The sequence below is a fragment of the Xenopus laevis genome, chromosome 6L (genome assembly GCF_017654675.1).
Source record: "Xenopus laevis strain J_2021 chromosome 6L, Xenopus_laevis_v10.1, whole genome shotgun sequence".
Lineage (NCBI taxonomy): Eukaryota > Metazoa > Chordata > Amphibia > Anura > Pipidae > Xenopus > Xenopus laevis.
Genome location: NC_054381.1, coordinates 69293018 through 69315972, shown reverse-complemented (window position 1 = coordinate 69315972; position 22955 = coordinate 69293018). Strand labels below are relative to the sequence as shown.

Here is a 22955-nt window from a genome sequence, read left to right as displayed (position 1 = left end):
GAATGTAATTAAAAGTCGCAAGCTTTATTTAAAATGTCGTCTTTGTGAATGTTTAGCACTGCTCAAAATGTAAAATCAGTCGCTGGCAAATATAACATTGCGCATTTTCACTAAACAAAAGTTTAATGTCAACACCTGCTCTAGCGTTTCGTTAAATATTTTGTCGCTAAAAAGACTTTGTGATTGCGAAATTTAATTACATACGCTGTGAATGTTCACAAAAGCCATTTGTTCACAAACTTTGCAATGAAGTCGTTGGGCCTTTAATCAGTCAAAAAGGACGCTAACATTTTGCAAGCGTCTATGCCAGGCATGTTCAAAGTCAGGCCCGGGGGCCAATTACGGTCTATTTTCAAATTTACACTGGCCCTCAGCCGCCATCGTGAAATTAATTATAATGTGGCCCCCCACCACAGTGCAATCAAGAATCGCGTAGCCGTAGCAGTAATATTTGGGCACATTAGTGAAATGATCTGCCACTTGGTCTATACTGCTGCCTGTGTGCTGAAGGTGTTGGCAATAGACACGTAGCGGCATGTAGTGACGCACCGCTCTTGCACCGCTCTTCTTTAGGGCTGAAGGTGCAATAGACGTACTGACATGCCAGTACAGTGAACTAAAGAAGTATGCGAGAGCAGTGCGTCACTACGTGTTGTTACGTGTCTATTGCTAACACCTTCAGCACACAGGCAGCAATATAGACCAAGTGGCAGATCATTTTACTAATCATTTGCCCAAATATTACTGCTATGGCTACACAATTTCTTGTTAAAATGAGGCGCAGAGAATAAGTCCAAACAGACTCCAATTCCTAAACGCTGTGTACACGTCCATCTCCAGGAGTGAATGATCCTGATCACAAGCTAGCTACATCGGAATGGATGTCAGGTTGAATGGTCAGCCCTCACACATTTTCACCTCACTAAATCTGGCCCTCGTTGCAAAAAGTTCACCTCTGGTGTATGCGCAGGTTTTTTGCGCTAGCGAAACATATTACATTCCCCCCAATAGTCATAGGCTAACATACACAGCAGTAAAAAAAAAACATTATATAGGAAGTGAGGTCAGCTAGTAGTCACATATTCATTCCCTCATAGCTTACTCTGGCAAGGAGGAAGTTTCAATTTTAATTAGCATGTAGACATTAATATTTACTGACACAATTTGCTACAGTTCTTTTTTTTATATTTGTGTGGTTATTGAATTATATTTCTAGTTTTCCATTTCCTATCCTGTATGTAAAGTCAGAAATGTCTAACATACAAGAAGCAAATTCATTTTGAGGCTTTTGACATTTTAAATGATCGCCTTATAGCCCAGGCCCCTGAACACCATTTTTAATGCCTTGTTTATTGTTGTTGGCTCTTGTTGCTACTATGTTGGTGCACCATTTTACAGTAAAAATTATATAGCCACGTGAAATGGCCCTGACAGCAGTGGGTGTCTACATTTTGGTACTTTGACCATCTATAAAATTAGTCAAACATTTGTTGTGTTCTCTTTAACTTACCTTTGATCCAATAAGAGTGTAGAGCCACTGAATAGTTTCATTATGATCTATGATTCCATTCATTCCATCAATATACAGCATTATTTGTCCTAGTGCTATTAAAAGAGAAAAACACGATGTTTTAATTACTTGTAAAGTTCCAAGATACAAATATGGCAGGTATAACACATATTTTGGGGAAATGCCAGACACCTACAAAGAGTCAGAAGGGCATTAACTAGTTTGAACTCTTTTTACTGCCAGTAATCTGCACTAAATAAAAAGCATGTTGCATAACCTTAAACCCAGAAACAGAAGTACTAGGTTATTGGCTAGACATAACACTCCTCTGCTGATAACATAGCATTTATGTCATTGTAGGGAAAAAGAGTTATATAGAAACTGACACCTGCGAACATTTAAAAATGTTATTTTCAATTTACCTAAACATTGTGCTATTATTTTTTGTTTTTAGTTTTTGTATACTTTTAATTTATATTTTTGTTAAGCTTTCACAACACACTTAGGGGCAGATTTCGAAAATCATTTGATCGACCGATTAAATCCTTTCGAATCGAACCATTTTATCGTACGATCGAACAATTTTACTTAGACTTCAAAAAACGTAGAAAAATGCTGTAGAGGGTCCCCATAGGCTAACATAGCACTTCAGCATGTTTAATTTGGCGAAGTATTGAAGTCTACGTTTTTTAAAGAGACAGTACTTCAATTATCGAATGGTCTAATATTCTAACTATTTTACTTTGAATCGAATTCGAAGTCGAAGTCGTAGTATCCTATTCAATGGGCGAAGTATCCAAAAAAAACCTTCTAATTTTGAATTTTTTTACTTCAGAAATTCCCTCAAATTCACTTTGATCCTTGATAAATCTGCGCCTTAATTTAGTTTATGCCAAAGTGGGTGTCAAGGATCCAGAAAAAAGAATTTTTGGATATTTTGTTATGAATCTATGTTTTCTGCCTGTTTATCTCAAGCCACTTTGAGATGCAATATGTGGTCTTATAACAAACTTACATTTATATGGAACAAAGCCATTTAATCACAGTTCTAGGGCAAAACTAATTCCAAGAACCCTTAGGGCATAAATATGTTGAAATACCAAATCAAACTAAAGTAGGCTTTCAAGCTATGTTTCCAGAACCTATGAGGATTAAAGGAACAGTAACACCAAAAAATGAACGTATTTTAACATAATGAAAATATCATATACTGTTGCCCTGCACTGGTCAAACTGATCTGTTTGTTTCAGAAACACTTCTGTTATTTAGATAAATAAGCTCCTGTGTAAGAATCGTGGGAATTGGAAAAAAGTCTACTGTATATGGCACAGGTTAAATAGTGGATAACAAATAATACCATTATGTTCTACAGTGCGTATCTGCTGTGTAACCTGAGCCTTTTCACCTTTGAATGGCTGCCCCAATTGCTACACAGCTTATTTATATAAACTATAGTAGAGTTTCTGAAGCAAACACCACAGTTTTACCAGTGTAGGGCAACACTACATTATATTTTTATTACTTTAAAACACTTTAATTTTTTGATGTTACTGTTCCTTTAATAGGAACAACCCAAATCTCACCCTAACAATTCTCAGGCCACACAGTCCTCACAGGCACATCACCTACTGCATCAGTAACGTAACTAGAGGGGGGCAGGCCCTGGTGCGGGACGCGCAGCCGGGCCCCCCGCCCCCCTCCGATACGTGATTTTCGGCCCGGATTTTTGTGGCGCATGAGCTGCCGGGGGGCCCTGTGGGGGTGCGGGCCCGCTCGCACCCCCTGCTCCCCCGGTAGTTCCGCCACTGTACTGCATGGTCCACACATACAATACACAGATTGGGGACTTTGGGCTGGGATAAATATAGTTGCTAACAGAAAACATTTTTGTTTTCCTGCTGCCATTTAATAGTAAGAATGTTAGAACTTTCACTACTCCCCTGCCTGTGGACTAAAAAATTAGAATGCTGCATAAGTTACCAAATGTGGCTTTTTGTCATACCTGTTAAAGGGCCATCTGATGGTAAGTTTCTCAGTCTCTATCGCATGAGGCATGTTTCTCAATTTGCCTCATGGCAGAAACAGCACTCATTCCTATATTAGCTAGTTATTGTGAATACCTATTTTATATTGCACACTATTGATGAGCAAAATTTTTTGCCAAGTTTCTCCGCCAAAAAAAAAATGCCCATAGACTCCAATTGGTTAAAAAAAATTTCCCTATAGACTTCAATGCATTTCAGCACATTTTTGTAGTTTCCCGATTTTTCAGAGAAGCATTTTTCCATAAGAAATGGATTTTAAGAGTTAGACCAAATGTAGGCTGCAAAATACAAGTCAGGCATACTAACTAATCATTCATGCAGACTAGATTTTATGTGTGGCTAATACTGAAGAGATTGCATATCAAAGTAAATCTTACAGTACTAACAAAATCTCATTTATATACAAACAATAAACTGTATGTAGGGCTATGATAAAATATATCTGGTACACAGGATTGCCAACACTCTTTAATTTCTAGAGTTTGAAGTTTTGCCAAGTTGTATTAAAACCCATACAGCCCTGTATTAGAGTTGAGTTGCCAATAATGATAAGGCTATCACCCTTTTGTTATATACTAGAAAACTATTTGTCCTAAAGAGAAGTTATTCGTGCCACACAATCCACATAGAGGTATATTTTTACTAAATGGGAATTTCCTTAGTGCAGTTCACATATAACCACTCATTTGTGTCAAAATCATGTAATTAGTTAATCGTATTATAATTCATTGTGAATTCATGTGTATTTTATTGTGTACCCTTAGGGGCATATTTATCAAGGGTCAAGTTTCAAATTGAAAAACTTCAAAATTCGTATTCAAAAAGACCAACTGAAATTAAGTCAAAGTTTTTTTTGGTTCGAAGAGGTCCGTACAATTCTAATTGTACGATCGAAGGAATAGCGCAATCGATCGAATTCGATTCAAAGTTTTTCCCCCAAAAAACTTTGATTTCTCAAAGTCCACCAATTGACTAAATATAGGTTCTAGGAGGTCTCCCATAGGCTAAAACAGCACTTCGGCAGGTTTTAGAAGGTGAATGGTCGAAGTCTAAGTTTTAAAGAGACAGTACATGATAAATTTCGAATTTCTACGTTTTTTTGAAATTCGAATCGAAGTTGGACTATTCCCTAGTAGAAGTACACAAAAAATAGCTCGAAATTCTAAGTTTTTAACTTCGAAAACTCACTTCGACCCTTGAAAAATCTGCCCCTTAAAGTGTATATAGTGAATATTATTAATCAATATGAACTGTCTCTTAAGTGATTGTCAATCCACGTGAGCAATATACCCAGCTGAAACTTTGCATTTATTAGCTCTTTATTAAATGTAAAAAGAGAGAAAAATAAAAGAATGTGTTTTTTTAATCAGGATTTCAAGTGTGTACATGGATCGCATGTACACACTTGAATCTATTATATTATACATCTATTATATTATGATCCCACTTAGATCTTACATCTGCCTGACCAATCCTCCGACAATATTATCACATCTATTTTGAAGGGGGTATCTGAGGAGTAGTGGTGGAGTTTTGATTCTAATGAGCAACATATAAATTAGTGTAAAACTGGGTAAATGTGGGTGGTGATTGTTATACTGCAAAGTTACTTAATTCCAGTCTCTATTAATAAGGTGTCTTTAATTAATTACCCACACTCATGACTCTAGAACACATCTAAGAGGATTAATGTGATGTGCCAAAATCGTTCCCTGACATTCTGTCCTCTCAGAGGCATCTAACATGATTGAGGCTTAATGCCACAATCATGATCACTGTATCCTACAGCACATCAGGCTGTTCAACACACCGACTGGTTTACAAAGGCAACTTTTTTCTAATTTTGGTTCTGTACATTACCACAATGAATTTTAAATGAAACAACTCAGATGCAGTTGAACTTCAGACTTTCATCTTTAATTCAGTGAGTTGAACAAAAATATTGCATAAAAATGTGAAGAACTAAAGCATTTTTTTACACAATCACTTAATTTCAGGGGCTCAAACGTAATTAGACAAATTAAAAAACTGAAAATAAAATGTTGATTTCTAATACTTGGTTGCAAAGACAGCCTGAAGTCTTGAACTCATGGACATCACCAGATGTTGGGTTTCCTCCTTTTTAATGTTCTGCCAGGCCTTTACTGCAGCGGCTTTCAGTTGCTGTTTGTTTGTGGGCCTTTCTGTCCAAAGTTTAGTCTTCAACAAGTGAAATGCATGCTCAATTGGGCTCAAATCAGGTGACTGACTTGGTCATTCAAGAATATTCCACTTCTTTGCCTAAATAAAATCCTGGGTTGCTTTGGCTGTATGTTTTGGGTCATTGTCCATCTGTATTATGAAACGCCTCCCAATCAATTTGACTCCATTTAGCTGGATTTGAGCAGGCAGTGTCTCTGAACACCTCAGAATTCATTCGGCTGCTTCTGTCCTGTGTCACATGGATAAACACTAGTGTCCCAGTATCTAGACCACTAAAGGCTATACACGCATGATGCACTTAAAATGTTTTAAAATTATTTCCATAGTGAAACCAGTATGTTTGCTCAGTAAATTAATATTGTTACAACCCATTTACCTCTATGACAACACTGTACTGTGTAAGTATTACCTCTGTTTGTTGAATAAAGCTGTATTTAGGACATTCATATTATCCTGATTAACTACAGTGTGAAATGTGCTGTTTAAAACACTGCTTCTCAGGGCCGGAACTAGGGGTAGGCAGAAGAGGCACCTGCCTAGGGCGCAACAACAGGGGGGCACTGGGCAGGTACCTTGTAAACTGTCTTCTGCCTACCCCTAGTCCATTATCACAGCTCTCTTTGGTTTCCCACCTTTCGTCGCTCTGCCCCCTTCCCCTCTGTTGCTCTCTCCCCCCTTCCCCTCCCCTCTTCCCCTCCTCTCTGTAGCTCTGCCCCTTTCCCCTCCCCTCCATCGCTCTCCTTCCCTCGTCCCCTCCATTGCGCTACTCCCCTCCATCACTCCCCTCGTCCCTCAACTCTGTTGCACTCACCGCTTTCCCCACACTCTCCCCGTCCTGCGCATGCACAAGTTGCGGTTCATCTGGGGCATATGCGTGCACACACAAGGGGGGGAGGCCGGTCGGGTTGCCTGAATAATCATTCCTGAAATCCCAAAGCCAAAGATTCCTATAATTGCAGTCTTGTTTTAGTAACACGCATATAGTTACATAGTTTGTTAAGTTGGGTTGAAAAAAGACCAAAGTCCATCAAGTTCAAACCCTCCAAATAAAACCCAGCTTACACACACACACCAACCCCTCCACACGCAAAACTATATATACCAATAGCATTAGATATTATGCTTGTCCAAGAAAACATCCAAGCCACTCTTAAAAGCATTAACTGAACCAAACATCCACAACCTCACTGTGAAGAACCACCTGCGCTGCTTCAGATAAAAGGTATTTTCCTCTAGTCTGAAGGGGTGGCCTCTGGTGCGGTGATCCTCTTTATTAGAAAAAAGGTCCCCTACTATTTGTCTATAATATCCTCTAATGTAATTATAAAGAGTTATCATGTCCCCTCACAAGCATCTTTTTAAAAAAAAAAAAAACTCCAATCTTCATAGTCTACCCTCATAATTTAAATCTTCCATCCCTCCAACCAGTTTAGTTGTACGTCTCGGCACTCTCTCCAGCTCATTTATATCCCTCTTAAGGACTGGAGCCCAAAACTGCACTGCATACTCCAGGTGAGGCCTTACAAGGAGACCTATAAAGAGGCATAATTATGTTTTGATCCCTTGAGTTAATGCCCTTTTTATGCAAGACAGAACATATTTGCTATAGAAGCCACAGAATGACACTGCCTGGAATTAGATAACTCATCAGATCTCACAGATCCTTCTCAATTAAGGAAACTCCCAACACACCGTGATTTAGTGTATAACTTACATTTATATTATTTCTGCCAAAGTGCATTACCTTGTATTTATCAACATTGAACCTCATTTTCCAGTTTGCTGTGCAGTTTCTAATCCCCCACCCCATATAAAAATACATTTACAGGGGTATATTAGAATACAGCACAAATGCATTAGTCAGGAGATATTTTCGCATGAAATCACAACCTAGCATGGAGGTATTAATCTATGAGATGTTAATAAAAAGTAATAATTATCATATGTAGTTGAGTTTCTTGATTTTTCTGTTTACTGTTTTTATGTAAGTGATTTACTACAAATGTATCTTAATTGACAAATGTTACTTGTGTTGTAATGTTTTAAGCATTAATTAAAAGCATTAAAAAAATGAAAACAAGACTTCTACAATATATCACTGAGATTACAAAGGAACAGGTGTTTAATGGGTTGATAATTTAGTGTCCTTGTTTAATAAAGGTTTGTTCAAATCAGAAATGCTTCTATAACATTCAAATGGCTTAGCTAGCTTTAAGAAGGGTTTTACTGGCTTTTTAAAAATTGCGAAAATGCATGATTATTTAAAATAGCTCAAACAAAGTTGATCCAGGGACTGGTCCACCTTCCATCTGTTAATATATATTCTATAGTATTTCCTCATTAATTTATTCAAGAAAGCAAATATTACAAAATTAGATCAGTTAATCCTTACCTCTTAATATGTAATTTTGATAGTTTTGGTCAGACTCTGCTCCAAGTTTGATTAAACATTTCAAACCATCAGCTTTAACAAATTCATGAACCAAATCTTTATCATCCTATGGGAGGAAAACAAAACATTACTATTTCATAAATATTGTTATTATCCATTATTTGTGTAGCATAAATATATTTTGCAGAGCTTTTACATTAGTAATGATTGAATTGAACCCCCTTTTGCTGCAAGATAGCATTGCTAAACATTTTTTTCTTTTCTACCAGTGGCATAACTAGGGGACTGCAAGCATATTGCAGGCATTTTTATAATACTGTGTAAAATTTCTCAAAATAAAACTGTGTAAAAATCTGTGTATAATAAATGGCGAGTTTATCGGTGTGTTTAATTTTATGTCATGCGAACACCAGACTTTCCACTTTTATTTTACAAAAACGCGTAAAAAAAATTACGGCATTTTTTACACAACAAAGCCTGGTGATGTGTGGCAAATTCCTTTCTGTTTTTTACATCACATAATAAATTTGCCCCTTACTGTTGGGCCTCCTAGTAGCATGCGTAGTGAATCTGGTGGGCCCTACTATTGGAGGGATGGGGGTGTGCCCAGGTGCATTTGATGCTTCCCCAAAAGTTACGCCACTGCTTTCTACTGGCTTTAGAGTTGGACAGTCTCCAATCCTTCAGATGACTGAAATCACTAGTGGAGGCCTATTTATCAAGTCTCATTTTTGTGGTTTTAGTTGCAGAAAGGTCACAAAAAAAAACAACTTTTTCAAGTTGTTGCATAATAAAAAAAAAGAAAATATAAAAAAAAACACCTGGAAACCTCTAAAACCATGAACTAAAAGAAAAATGCCCATTAGCATCTACATGTTTTGACAGGTTTTAGCTGAAGTATTTTCATATTCGGAATTGTCTGATTTTTGTCACATAATATTCGCGACTTTTTTTGATTTTTGGAGTCAAAAAACCTGATCCAAAAAACGTGTGGCTTAATAAATCGGCCCTTAGTATGGAAAACAACTAACTAACCCATAGGCTGCTTAGGAGTCACTACCAAACATAACCAACTACACCCCTAGTTGCAGAGGCAATTCTCAGTATTCCCTGTAACAAGTTATATTTTGTGAATTTGGCCAGCACATGTTATTTTGTGTCATTGCCCTTATACCTACTTCTTATCACTCCATCTTCCACATCTTTAGTCTTCTTCTGTAAGGGACTGCCGACACTGAGCTATTTGGTGCATGCACAGTTGGAGCAAGACTACTATTGGTGAAAAATGTGCATGTGCTCAAAAGTTCCAGAATTTGAAGAAGGAAAGGAAAAGGATCCAAAGAAGACTAAAGATGTGTAAGATGGCGCCCATGAGTTCTGCTTTGCTACTCTGCATGGACACGTGAGCATGACATTCAGGGACACCTTTTGGAATAATGTGGGGGAAAAAAAAAACACAGTATCTGCCTATAATGTTTTCTAATGAACACACTTTCCCCAGAGAAACCAACCTTCATAGTTTAAAGTGTCAATCCCTTTTATATCTGCTTCCACTTGGTGTATATGCATACCAATGCCATTAATATCCTCTCTTAGAACTTTAAGATTAGCTCTTGATCTATTTACGACTTGTAAGTATCTTATTTTGGCCTGGAAGAATCTCCCGCTGGGTGGTATTTGGGTTTCTAAATGGTTACAGCTCCTGTTCAGAATAAACTCCATTGCCTTCAGATTGGTCTCTGCCATGCCTGGGATGGGGGGTCTATCCCTGTCACACATCTCCATGTTCTTTTCCCCATTGCAGAGACCTAGCAGCTTGTGGCAGCCTGCTGCCTTGGCTACAGACATGCTAGACATCCCTGAGTGACAGAGTGTGTGTCTATCAACAGAAAGCCAGCATCTGAGCACAAGGGAGAAATACCAGGTGATTGCTGGTGGGGATGAGTGCTATAAGAGATGGTGCCAGATCATTCCTATCAGTTGCAGTACTTGCCTGTTTTGAGAATGATGTGCTCAGCTGCTTTTCTTTTTGTGCCATTATCAGGTTAACACTGTCTATGTTGCTTCTCTCCTCCCCAGGGTAGTTGTTTATTCACATTGCAGGGTCTGTTTGTTTTAGAGCTACACCTGGAGTTTAACCTACTGTGCATGTGTCATACTTATGCTTGGCCAGGCTCTCTAGGAATATATTTTTTATTCAACCCATCAACTATAAATATTGCAATTGAATAATAAATTCTGTACATATCATATGGTGGAGCATGCAATCAAAGCAGAGAAAAATATACTAGAATGTGTGGAATATGCTGCAAAAGCTCCAAATTTTACTGAAACCAGGCATTATTTCTTATGGGGACAGGTTCCCTTTGAAAACACAATTTAAAGTGACGCTGACACATTCATATTTAATTGTGCCAGCATGATAACAGACAACGGCTCTCTTTTTTTTCACCGAGATCCCACGTATATCCATAATAAACACCAATTTTTTACACATTAGTTCACTTAAAGGAATAGTTCAATGTAAAAATAAAAACTAGGCAAAATAAAAAAAAAATTTAATATAGTTAGTTAACCAAATCAGCAATCTATAATGGCTGGAGTCAGCAGATGTCTAACAGAACAGAACACTACTTCCTGCTTTTCAGCTCTCTAACTCTGAGTTAATCAGCCACTTTAAGGGGGACCACATGGGACAAAACTGTTCAGTGAGTTTGCAATTGATCCACAGTACGCAGGCCAAAAGCAAACAGTTATGACCCATGTGGCCCCCATCAAGTCACTGATTGGTTACTGATAATCAATTAGTGGAAACCTAGAGAGCTACAATGCAGGAAGTTGTGTTCTGGTTATATTGTTAGAAATCCAGTCACTCCAGCCTTTATAGATTATATTTTGGCTAACTATATTGAAAACATTTTTTATTTTGCACAGCCTATTTATCCAGTTTTTATTTCTATACTTCTAATCATACTTTAATTATTGATTACGTCCCTGCTCTAATACCTTTAGCTTAACCTATCATGTTTGCCTAAAAAAATTAACACAATTTTTCTTACCTGAAAAATTTGCTTGAGGGAAAAAAGAGCCCTTCTCAGTTCCCTTCCATCAAAACTGTATAGTTTTTCTTAAGAAAAAATAAGTTACAATCAGTCATTATAATATTATATTAACATTTTCATTTGGCAGCAACAGTTTCTTAGGAACGGTTTAATCAATCTTAAAGGAATTATTCAGTGCTAAAATAAAAACTGGGTAAATAGATAGGCTGTGCAAAATAAAAAAAGTTTCTAATATAGTTAGTTAGCCAATGTAATGTAAAGGCTGGAGTGACTGGATATATAACTTAATAGCCAGAACACTACTTCCTGATTTCAGGTTTATACTGACTGGTTACCCTGGTTACCAGGCAGTAACCAATCAGTGACTTGAGGGGAGGGGGCACATGGGTCATATCTGTTGCTTTTGAATCTGAGCTGCAGGATCAATTGCAAACTCGCTGAACAGATATGTACCATGTGGCCCCCCTTCAAGTCGCTGACTAGCTCAGAGTTATAGAACTGAAAGTAGTGTTCTGGCTATTATGTTAAACATCCAGTCACTCCAGGCTTTATACATTACATTTTTGCCTAATTAACTATATTAGAAACATTTTTTAGTTTGCCCAGCCTGTCTATTTACACAGTTTTTATTTTCACATTGAACTGTTCCTTTAAAGGAAAACTATACTGCTGTATAATGTTGGTCTCTATAAAATATATATTACATTAAGAGTCCACATACAAAACACTGCTTCTCCTAGATACAGTGTTTATACTTTTTAAGTAGTATGGGCCATGGGATAATCCTAAATAGAAAATTGCCATTTCAAGTGCTAAGAGCCACTTAGGTTACATTAGACAATGAACTGAGATAACTCAGTTACATTATTACAGGTGATGCCAGTGGAAGCAAAAAAAAAACCTATTAAATAGATGGCTAAATGGTGGCTCAAGGTAAACTGTGTAAAAGGGCAATATTTAACAATATATATTCAAGTTTGGTAATATTCTTACCAATCACTTCTTAGAATATAAATTATCTGTTGTTTAAGCATTCATTCTGGGGGTATAGTTTTACTTTAAAGGAAAATTTTACATTTTGAATGAATACTTAACCTGCAGATAATTTATATTATAATAAGTGACCTATTACTGAATTGGCATGTCTATATCAGTAACTATTGCCCTTTTAAATCTTTTCACTTAAGCCACCATTTAGTAATGGACTGTGTACTCCATCAGTTCCATTGACAGGAAATAATGCAGCTCTAACTGTAGTAGGAAGAAGTGACTAATCAATAGGAAAGAAGAGGTCAGTGGGGACAGAAGGTACATTTAATTATTATAAACACTATAACAAATGTTGTAAAACAGCAATTTGGTAGACAGAAAATGAAGACTAACCACAATTTTTTTTATGGAACCTGTTATTAAGATTGCTCTGGGCCTGGGTTTTTTTGAATAAGGGGATCTATACCTGTAATAAAGTAGTTATAATGGATACAGAAAAGGCAAATGTGCTTAATCAGCTCTTTTCTTCAGTGTATACAAATGAGGAGCGTTTCAAGACCCACCTGAGAAGGTCACTGATGGCTCAGCTCATCTAGTGGTTGACACAGAATATTGTACATAAATATTTACTCAAAATGTATATGAACAAGGTACCAGGGCCACATATAATACACTCTTGGGTACTGAGAGTGCTTAGCTTTAGACCAACCTTTATTTCTGATTCTCAGACTTGCTTTCATCTGGTAAGGTACCTATGGATGGTGGAACGCTGATGTATATTTAGGGCTATTCCACACGGGGAGATAGCGACGCGTTTGCGGTCGCGGCGACAAAGCGCCGCGACAGTCGCCGCGACCGGCGCAGGCGACAGTTTTGTATGGGCGCCTATGTAAAAACGCCTGTTCTAACCACACGAGGCGATGCGCTTTTCAACAGTCGCCTGAAAAAGCCTGGCGACTGTTGAAAAGCGACAAAGCGCCGCGACAGTCGCCGCGACCGGCGCAGGCGACAGTTTTGTATGGGCGCCTATGTAAAAACGCCTGTGCTAACCACACGAGGCGATGCGCTTTTCAACAGTCACCTGAAAATGCCTCGCCAGGCTTTTTCAGGCGACTGTTGAAAAGCGCATCGCCTCGTGTGGTTAGCACAGGCGTTTTTACATAGGCGCCCATACAAAACTGTCGCCTGCACCGGTCGCGGCGACTGTCGCGGCGCTTTGTCGCCGCAAACGCGTCGCTATCTCCCCGTGTGGACTAGCCCTTAAGCTTGACTTGTTAAGGGTTCAAAATTATGTTCTAAAGAATCTCATTATGATCAGTAATCAGCTTGGTTTTTTTTTAAGAATAGATCACATCAGATAAATTTGATTGCTTTTTAGGACAAGGTTAGTAGATCTATTTGAATTGTGCCAAATGTAGCAATTTTGGTCTTCAGTACTCAAACGGGATATTACTGAATAAGAGAGAATACAAAGCAGGGTAAAGGTTTTGGAAAGTCTCCATTATGAAGAAATAGTAAAAATATAAAAAAGAGTGAATTCCAAATCCGTGTTAGTACCACTTCCAATCAGCACTTTCAGCTCTCTTCAACCATCACAATGAACTTCAAATTTAAAATAACGTACTATTAAACAGCTCCAAATGTAAAACCAGTGGCACAACTATAGAGGAAGCAGACCCCGCAGTCGAGATATATAGATAAATAGTGTGGCTTCTTTGACAAAAACCCTCAGCCGCATTGTAATTGGTTACCAGCACTGGAGACAGCGGGAGATTTGCAACTCTCCTGCACACCAATCTCCAGTGCTACCTGAAGTACCCGGAGTGCTACGCCAGAAGCATCATGATGTGCACGCATATAACTCAGATGAACTAAGGAAACCACTCAGATGAGTGAAAACGTCAGTCAAAATGCTTTAGACCATAGACAAAATAGTGTATAGCATGACCTGGGTGAATTAAAACATAGACAACTTACCAATGCATGCATGAACTCTAATTGATAGCTTTGTTCTAAGGATAATGCTGTGTTTCTTTCCCCTCCTAAAAACAAAAAGAAGTCTTTATGCAATTTCTTTATTATCTTTTTAATATCTTATTTTACATTCAATGTAATCCTCAGTGTTCAAAATATATCCATTGACAGTTCACTAGAAAGAAATTTCACAACAAACTCTATTCTTACCGTTTGATAAAAATGCCCCTAAAATTGATATACAAGTTATTACAGACTCTACCCCTGGCAAACTTTGGTAATCTTTACATGTTGTATAAGTTTTAAAATTACATGTTTTATTGAGCCACCATTGTGGGATGTTCTACATACTAAAGCTAGTCATACATGGGCCAATAAAAAGCAGCTGACTCCAGACCAAGTTGGCAGTTTATTGGGCTTTTCAAACCAGTACTGGGAAAACCAGCCATATTGAACATCAGTTGGACATGTTTGAAAAACCTGATGTTGAAAATGTTGATGCCATTTTCATCCAATGGGTCTCCATAGGCACCTCTGTATGGCCCATCACCAAAGATTTGATTAGCCTCATCAGGACTAGTACTTGAGATTTGCTGATTTGGTGACCTTGCCAAGCAAGTAGATCTGCCTGTGTGTGACCAGCATAATTCATAAAACAGAACACAACAGATATTAACAAACATTAATGGATTGTAACTGTAAAGAATAAATGTTGGTGCCAGGCACACTGGTAACTCACATACTGACCAAAGTTTTGTAGATAAAAAGTAGATACTTTATGTATACAATCATCTCTTGCCTGACGCGTTTTGTGTCACAAAGGATTCTTAATCATAGCGTATGATTAAGTGTGTGTCCTTTGTGACACAAAACTTGTCAGAGTTCTTTGCATACAGATTGTCCGCTCCTTTGAGCTGAGGGTCTGGGGCTGGAGCACCTGGGCCACGTCTCTACTTTGGTGAGTCATTCTACGAGATTGGATTTGCTTTATGATTAAAAATGCTTTTGGATTGTAACTGTAACAGGATGTAGCTGACTACTTTTGGTTGTCACTGTAATGCTGTCTGTTCACCTCTCTCCCTTGTTCCATTATCCCCATGCATATCAATTTACAGTGAAATAGAATTGTAGTAGAGTTAACACACTGATAAATCCTTTAGATCTCAAAAACCAAAATAAAATCTATATTTGAAACATAGAAATATTAAGAAATAATTTAAGTGAATGTTATTATAATACAACAGTTACACTTAGTAACACAGTGATTATAATGCTTTGTTTTATTTATTTTTTTTAATTGTAATTCTAGTGTAAAGTTTTATGTTGTAACTGGTATAATGAGTGGTAGAAAGACTGATGGTCTGCATATTTTGGAACAGGAGTTCCAGTTTGCTTAAATCTGTCATGGATAAAACTGCCAAACCAGAAGTTAGAGTTCCATATTCAGAGCAGCAAATTGGAATGGTTTATTAATCGTTATTGATAGTTTTCAATAAGTTAGAGGATAATGAAACAGTTAGTAGGTACACAAAGAGAAGAAAAGGAAAGATAAGCCCGAGTTTGTGCATCCCAACACATACTGTATAACATAGGAAACAAGGGAAATTGGTTATGTTAAATTAGGAATATTAGTTTTACATGGAACTGATCTTTCTAACAGGTGCCACGCCAGACTGAATGTTAAGGAAATCATGAACTTATTGTTATTATTGGGGCATGGTGGAATGAAATGTCCATGTGCTGTAAATGTAGACAGCTATACTTGTTCGGAGAGTCCAGGTGAATCTAGAGAACAAGTGGATCAGTTTGTCTTTATGTAAAAAAAGATGAAAAGAACTTAAGTATAGCAGTGGGGACTGTATGAAGTCTTTATGAGTACAATAGTCCATCAAGTTCAATCCCTCCAAATGACCCCACATACCTATAAAGACATTTGCATATATCAAAATATATATAGCATAAAATAAAGGTGAACTTGGATATTAATTAGTCATTAAAGGCTTGATAGAATCATTGTCACATCACCAGGCAGTGTACTCCACAACCCCACTGCCCTCACTGTAAGACCCATTATTGCTGCTTTAAAAGAGAAGGAAAGGTAAAAAATGAGTCAGCCTTATCAGAAAAGTCCACCTAAATATAATAGTAAACCTTAGTGCTTCTCTGAGTGCTCTGTCAAAAGAAACACTGCATTTCTTTCCTTCTATTGTGTACACATGAGCTTCTGTATCAGACTTCCTGCCTTCATCTTAAACCTCCTTGCCCTGTGCGTGAGCATGCTCAGTTTGCTCCTCTCCCCCCCCCCCTTCTCTGCTGTAATCTGAGCCCAGAGCTATACGTGAGCAGGGAGAGATTCAGGCAGGAAGTGATGTCACACCAGCTAATACTGCAGCTGCTATCCTAAACAAACAGAGAGCTTCTAGAGCTTTTTACTTAGGTATGGTAAAACATTCTACAGGATAAATATAGCATTCTAGCTTGCATTATTGCAGTTGATCTATTGGCAATAAAATGCCTCCATAGCTTTCCTTCTCCTTAAAATGAAAGTTCAGTTCCTCTAGTCTAAAGGGGATCACCCATTCTTTTGTAGAAAGTAACATGTACCTTTTCAAGCACATTTTCTCTTTTAACTCCAACCTTGACAAGTTTCCTTATAACTTACTAGTTTAGCACATTTTTGCACTGTTTTCCATACATTAATATTCCTCTTAAAGGACTGTAAAGTACTGTTCTCCTACGTGGTTAAAACTGATGTGTTTGCTTTCCGCAGGTACCATCCTACCAGTTGTGTGAACGGGGCCAGCTGAAGACAATACAGGGCTGCAGATAGTGCCCAGTAGTTTTCACTAAGAGCCTGGCATTGCCTCCTCCCGGGGGGGGAGAGCGTGGTGGCGGACCAGGTCGCCTAGGGTGCCCGATCCGCTTGGCCTGGTACTGTATATATTTGCCCAACTGAATATCATCAGCTATGCCATAAAATGCTATAAACAGTGGACAAAGCCAGGACAGACCCATTTGTAATCTATGCTTTAGCCATCTCTCTTTACAATTATAAATACTATGTTCCAGATCTTCATTCCTACATCAGAAACCTTCCGTATGGTGCTGTATCAAATGCCACATAAAACCATGCTGGAACATGTCATAGTTACATATATACATATATACTTGTAGGGATATGAAAATCTTAGACACCCTTACACTTTACAGACAGGCACATCGATAGTAATATGGACACCTCAGTGGGTCCTTATGGGGACCTTGTGCTTATGTAACCCCTGCAGTTCACACAGTGTACACCAGATGGCACTGTGCCAGAGTATAAAAGGTTTAGGAACCATGTGCTCTGGGTCCATTGCTTTAGCCCAACCAAGCAGGCTGGAAGGGAATAGGTAGTGCTGACCCTAGACGCCTTGGCCCTAGTAATTAGACAGCTATACTCGTTTTATAGATCACTCTAGGAGTGATAGAGATTTAGTTTAGCAGCTCCAGGCTCCGCCGAGGAGATTAGAGGGATTAAGATCCCAGGGTATTACTGACCCAGAGTAATGAACCAAGTGTTGAGATAGGGATGTCAGGAGTTCCCCTAGTCTGCCACTGGAAGATATCCTGAAAACTGGGCAATACCCATCACATGCTGTCAACTTACTCTCTGCTGTATATTCCCTAGCCTGTGGGGATTCAGCCTATATGTGCTGTGAGTATATGCTTCCTTTATGCTGCTGTGTATGTTCTATACTCCATTGTGGATCAATGTGCTAAATGATCTATGTGCTATTGTTCAATATATACCGTTCTTTGTTCAACCGTCAAAGAACTACTGGCGCCCATCATTGTGCTATTGTACTCAGGTTACAGTTACACTACACCCTTGCCTCCACACCGTTGTGAGGGCTTACCCCTGAGAAAGAGAGCTCATCTGTGGTCTCAGCCCACAAAGGAAAGTAGCTAAAACTGCCCTAGCACAAGTCAGTTTACTATAGCGCTACATACTATACACATTATAGTTAGTTTTGTTAATTTCTGTGTGTTCAATAAGTCATCAAAGCAACTCTTAAAGAAAACTATACTTTTTTAGTAGTATGTGCCATTGGGTAATCCTAAATAGAAAATAAGCATTTAAAAAAAAATAAGGGCCGCCCCCTGGGATCGTAGGATTCACGGTGCACACAGACACACCAAATATGTTAGATCACATGAGCCAATTAACAGACAGAGTTCTGTCTTTTGCTTCCACACTTCTTCCTGTTACATTTAGAGTTGTAGTATTTCTGGTCAGATCATCTCTGAGGCAGCACACAGACCATCACGAAGTGGTGGTTTTAGGCAAGAGATGTAAAAGGGCAATATTTACTTAAATATATATTTCAGTTTGGTAGAATTCCTTATTATGCCACTAAATTTGTTGCTGAAGTATTCATTTTGGGGGTATAGTTTTCCTTTAAAGATATTAATCCAAGCTGTCATTGCAACCTTACTGCCCTCACCATGAAGAACCACCTTCACTGCTTCTAATAAAATTTAAGTTCCTCAAGTCTGAAATCTTTCATATCACCGATGGCAAATTAACAGTAGTTTGTCAGTTACAGAACTGAGCTCTTATAGAACCCTGGGATGAATATCTTCTGGTCCTGAATTATCAAAAGCTTCAGTTATTAGAAATGGGTGTATTAAAATATAAACCTTCATTTTCCGGTTCCTCAGTTGTGTAAAAGAAGTAAAAAATGTTCTCAAACGAGAATTCAACCGTAAAGTAAAAATAAACCCTACCCCCCTACCCTGCATAGATCCCCCCTCCCAGGGCCGCCATTAGAAATCATGGGGCCCAGTACAACAAAATTTTCAGGGCCCCCTGAGCCCTGCCCACCCCGGTCCCCAAGCCCCACCCCAGATCCCGCCCACTCCACACCACAGTTGAAAGACCACATAGACATCAGTGCTAAAAAAGGTGACCCCCCCACACACACACAAGTTATAAAAAGCTATTGATGGTCAGGCCCCCTCATAAGTTAAAAAAAAACTGTGGTGCCAGGCCCCCCCCCATAAAAAACATTTTTTTTAAAAAAAATTGGTGGTCAGGACCCTCCTACAAGTTAAAAAAAATAATTGGTGATCAGGGTCCCCCTATAAGTTAAAAAAACATTGGCGCCAGGGCCTCCAATAAAAGTTTTTTTTTTTAAAAAAAAACATTGGTGGCAGGGCCCATCTGCAAGTAAAAAAGAAATTGATGGCAAGTGCCCCCTCCCACAAGTTATAAAAAGCCATTGGTGATCTCAGGCCCCCCTGCAAGTAAACAAAAAATTGGCCAGATCCCCCCAAATTATTTAAAAATAGCTTGCCAGGGTTTTGTGTCTAAGGGGGGCCAACCATGCTTCACTTACTTGATTATCCGGGCCCCCCTGCTTTCAGCGTGCTGCACAGCAGCTCAGTCAACTGTCAGCTTTTCTTCTATTAAGATTTCCTGTACCCTCGTGGTCCTTTAAGAATAAGTCCCATTAAAGCTGTACAGGGATTGGATAATGGCATCCAATCCCAATGCAGGTTTACCGGGACTTATTCTTAAAGGACCAATGAGGTTACAGGAAATCTTAACAGAAGAAAAGCTTCCGTGCACAGAGCTGCTGTGCAGCACGCTGAAAGCAGGGGGCCCAGCTAATCAAGTAAGTGAAGCATGGCTGCCCCCCCTTAGACAACTGTCCCCCCTGAGACCCCCTGATGGTGGCCCTGCCCCCTCCAGCCTAGCTGATACCCTGAGCAAATACCCCTAAGTCTTTACTTACCCCTCAGTGCAGATTCTGTCCAGCGGAGTTCATGGCAGTCATCTTCCGGCTCTTTAGCAATTTCAGTGACTTTCATTGCATGAGCAGCTGTCATGAAATAGAAAATTGCTCCAACTGCGCATGCACTGATACGGCACTTACTTCCCGAAGATTACCGAAGAGAAGAAGATAGCTGCCGTGAACTCCACTGGACAGAATCTGCACCGAGGGGTATTTAAAGGAGAAAGAAACCCAGTCGGCGCAAAAACCCCCCCCCTCTCCCGTGTGTTGCCCACCCTCCCTCCTCCCCCTGGCCTACCTGTCCCGCTGGGCAAATGCCCCTAACTTGTTACTTACCCTTCTGCGCAGGTCTGCGCGATCTTCTTCCTGCTTTGACCGGTGTTTTGGCGCATGCGCAGTAGGAGCATTTCGCCGGTATGGATCTACTGCGCATGTGCCAAAAGTCACAAAGTTTTCCGATTTCACTTCATGGCTTTTGCCACATGCGCAGTAGATCGTACCGGCGAAATGCTCCTACTGCGCATGCACCGGTAAAGCAGGAAGAAGATCGCGTGGAAGAAGATGGAGTCGGTGAATTCCGTAGACTGGACCTGCGCAGAAGGGTAACAAGTTAGGGGCATTTGCCCAGCGGGATGGGTAGGCCAGGGGGGAGGAGGGAGGGTGGGCAACACACAGGAGGGGGAGGGGTTTTGCGCCGACTAGGTTTCCTTCTCCTTTAAAGAATTAGGGGCAGTTGCACGGGGTAGCAGCTAGGCTGGGGGGGGGGAGTCTATGTAGGGTAGGGGGTAGTGGTTTTTTACTTTATGGTTGAATTCTCCTTTGATCTGTGGGTTTTCCCTGCTCCCATGAGCCACTTTATTGTCCTCAAATGCTTTCCCACTGGCAATAATGTAAATCGCCAGTGGCAAAATTTGCTTTGTTTTGCCGAAATAGCTTGGAGTTTCATCGGGAGGCAGTGTTACTTAATTGGTCATAATCTGCACATCCTGACACAATTGATATTTGTATAGTATATTTTTTACAGCATACGCTAAATCTTTTCTCCTACTGAACATGTGCATAACAAGCTGTTTTCTCTCTTATGTCCGCATTTTGATTTCCTGATCTGCAATATAATCTCAGTAATCTCAGTAATGCCCATGTTACTATGGGCTGTAACAAAGCTGCAAAAGATTTCAAACATCAGTCTTCCATTACATCCAGCCTACCTTGCAAATTGGATCTACACAAGCCTCTGATACCAAATGCACTCTCAACAATTGCCTGCTGAGCTGACCATACTAGCCTGGAATTATGGAGATTTATGAGGACCTGGAAACAACATAGCAAAAAAGGGAAAATTGTGCTCACCACTAAATTTTAAAATATTAGATGGGGGTGCAATGTGGCAGCACACTAAAACACATAACAAATGAGTTTTCTTCTTTCCAAATTAAATATCTGCTTGAAATCCAGATATTTCTTACAATTTCTAAAAAGTGTTACTAATTTTGTTATGTCTGTTTTAGGATCCCTGTGTGGAATTATCTAGTCCCTGAGTTTTAAAAAATTATATTTGTATTGGTTCATCTAACACCCATATATCCTAAAATGCTATTTACAAATGGTCTTGTCATTTAAAAGGACACTGTTTGTGCAGCCATTATTGGTAAAACAACTAACTACCTGACTAAAACAACATGATTCTAATATTGGTTTACTTGCATCAACCAATCGGGATGCTTCCCCATTTTAGTCAGTGAAAAGGAAACTCTATAACAAGGAAGGTTTTATTGTGAAGGTCTTAGGGGAAAGTATTCTGAAGGCTGTACCCTATACATTATAATAACATACGGGCCCATTTTGAAAGACATGCTGTCTCTGGGCCTGAAAATCTAAGCGCTTCATGTTTGGAATGTTTAGGGGAAAAAAGCAAGGTAATTTGACTTTAACTGGGTGTGGTAAATGGTAAACTTATTTCATACATGATTCACAACACACTAGTTCTACTGAATGTACCAAATTGCACACTTATGTCATGTAAAAAGGTTGCTTTACCCATATGTTTGTGCATGCTTCATGTCTGTATTAGTTGAAAATCACAGTTCCATACAGTATATATATATTGTGTAGTTAAAATCTGCACATGAGAACAGGCAGATTCTCTTTTAAAACAAAAATATTGAATGACTTAATTGCTTACCCAGAATCTTCATGGAATCCTTCCATTTCATCTTGTTGTTCTTCTAAGGTAGCCTCTAAGTCCAAGTAAGCACTATTATGTGACAGCTGAAGAGCACAGTCATCAATCTGTAACATATGCATGGATACATAATTATTAATTTGAAATATTTAATTAAATTGATAATTTATATGTATGTTTGATATTTGTTATTGTGGACAAAAAAATCATAATTTACATACAGTAAATACATAAGCTACACACATTATTTAATGTAAAAAGTTTAAAAACATGGTAAGTTCAATAAAAAATATTTCATAAGGGTGCAAAAATGGGGGGGGTGACTTGGATGTGCACAAGAAGCAATCAGATGTTAAAGTTCTATAATACATACGCTGTAATTCATCACTTTAGTCATAAATGGGACCAGGGTCGGACTGGGGGGACCGGGGCCCACCGGGACTGCTGGTCCAGGGCCCCCGCCCCCCTACTGCGCGCATGCGCGAGCGCACTTCTCGGCGCGCAAGCGCCGATGCGCATGCGCAAGCGGTGATGCGCATCGCCGAAAACTTTTTAAAATTTTTTTATACTATTAGAGGGGGTCTGGCCCGGCGGGGGCCCACGAGGGTCGGGGCCCACCGGGTTTTTTCCCGGTGTCCCGCCGGGCCAGTCCGACACTGAATGGGACTGTGTGTCTACCAACTCACTCAGTATTTGCCTCAAGGTCTCTTCTAGAGCATTTTCTTGCCTTTACATAATTCTGACTGCACAGGTGCAATAGTCTGAACTCTCTGTAAAAATTCCCGCTAAAGCTGGCCATAGATGTTGAGATTTTTAAA

At 39.2% G+C, this 22955-nt stretch overlaps 1 protein-coding gene across 7 annotated transcripts in view; it reads right to left on the bottom strand.

The window, feature by feature from the left end:
* Window positions 1–22955, bottom strand: part of fhod3.L (formin-like 3 L homeolog) — a 142127-nt gene that overhangs the window by 91045 nt on the left and 28127 nt on the right. For all 7 annotated transcript variants that reach the window (XM_041566147.1, XM_041566150.1, XM_041566148.1 and 4 more), the window contains exons 2-6: window positions 22138–22244; window positions 14179–14243; window positions 11209–11276; window positions 8150–8255; window positions 1511–1605 (exon numbers count right to left, since the gene is read on the bottom strand). In XM_041566147.1, coding sequence (XP_041422081.1) covers window positions 1511–1605; window positions 8150–8255; window positions 11209–11276; window positions 14179–14243; window positions 22138–22244 — 441 coding nt within the window. The remainder of the gene's footprint in view (window positions 1–1510; window positions 1606–8149; window positions 8256–11208; window positions 11277–14178; window positions 14244–22137; window positions 22245–22955) is intronic.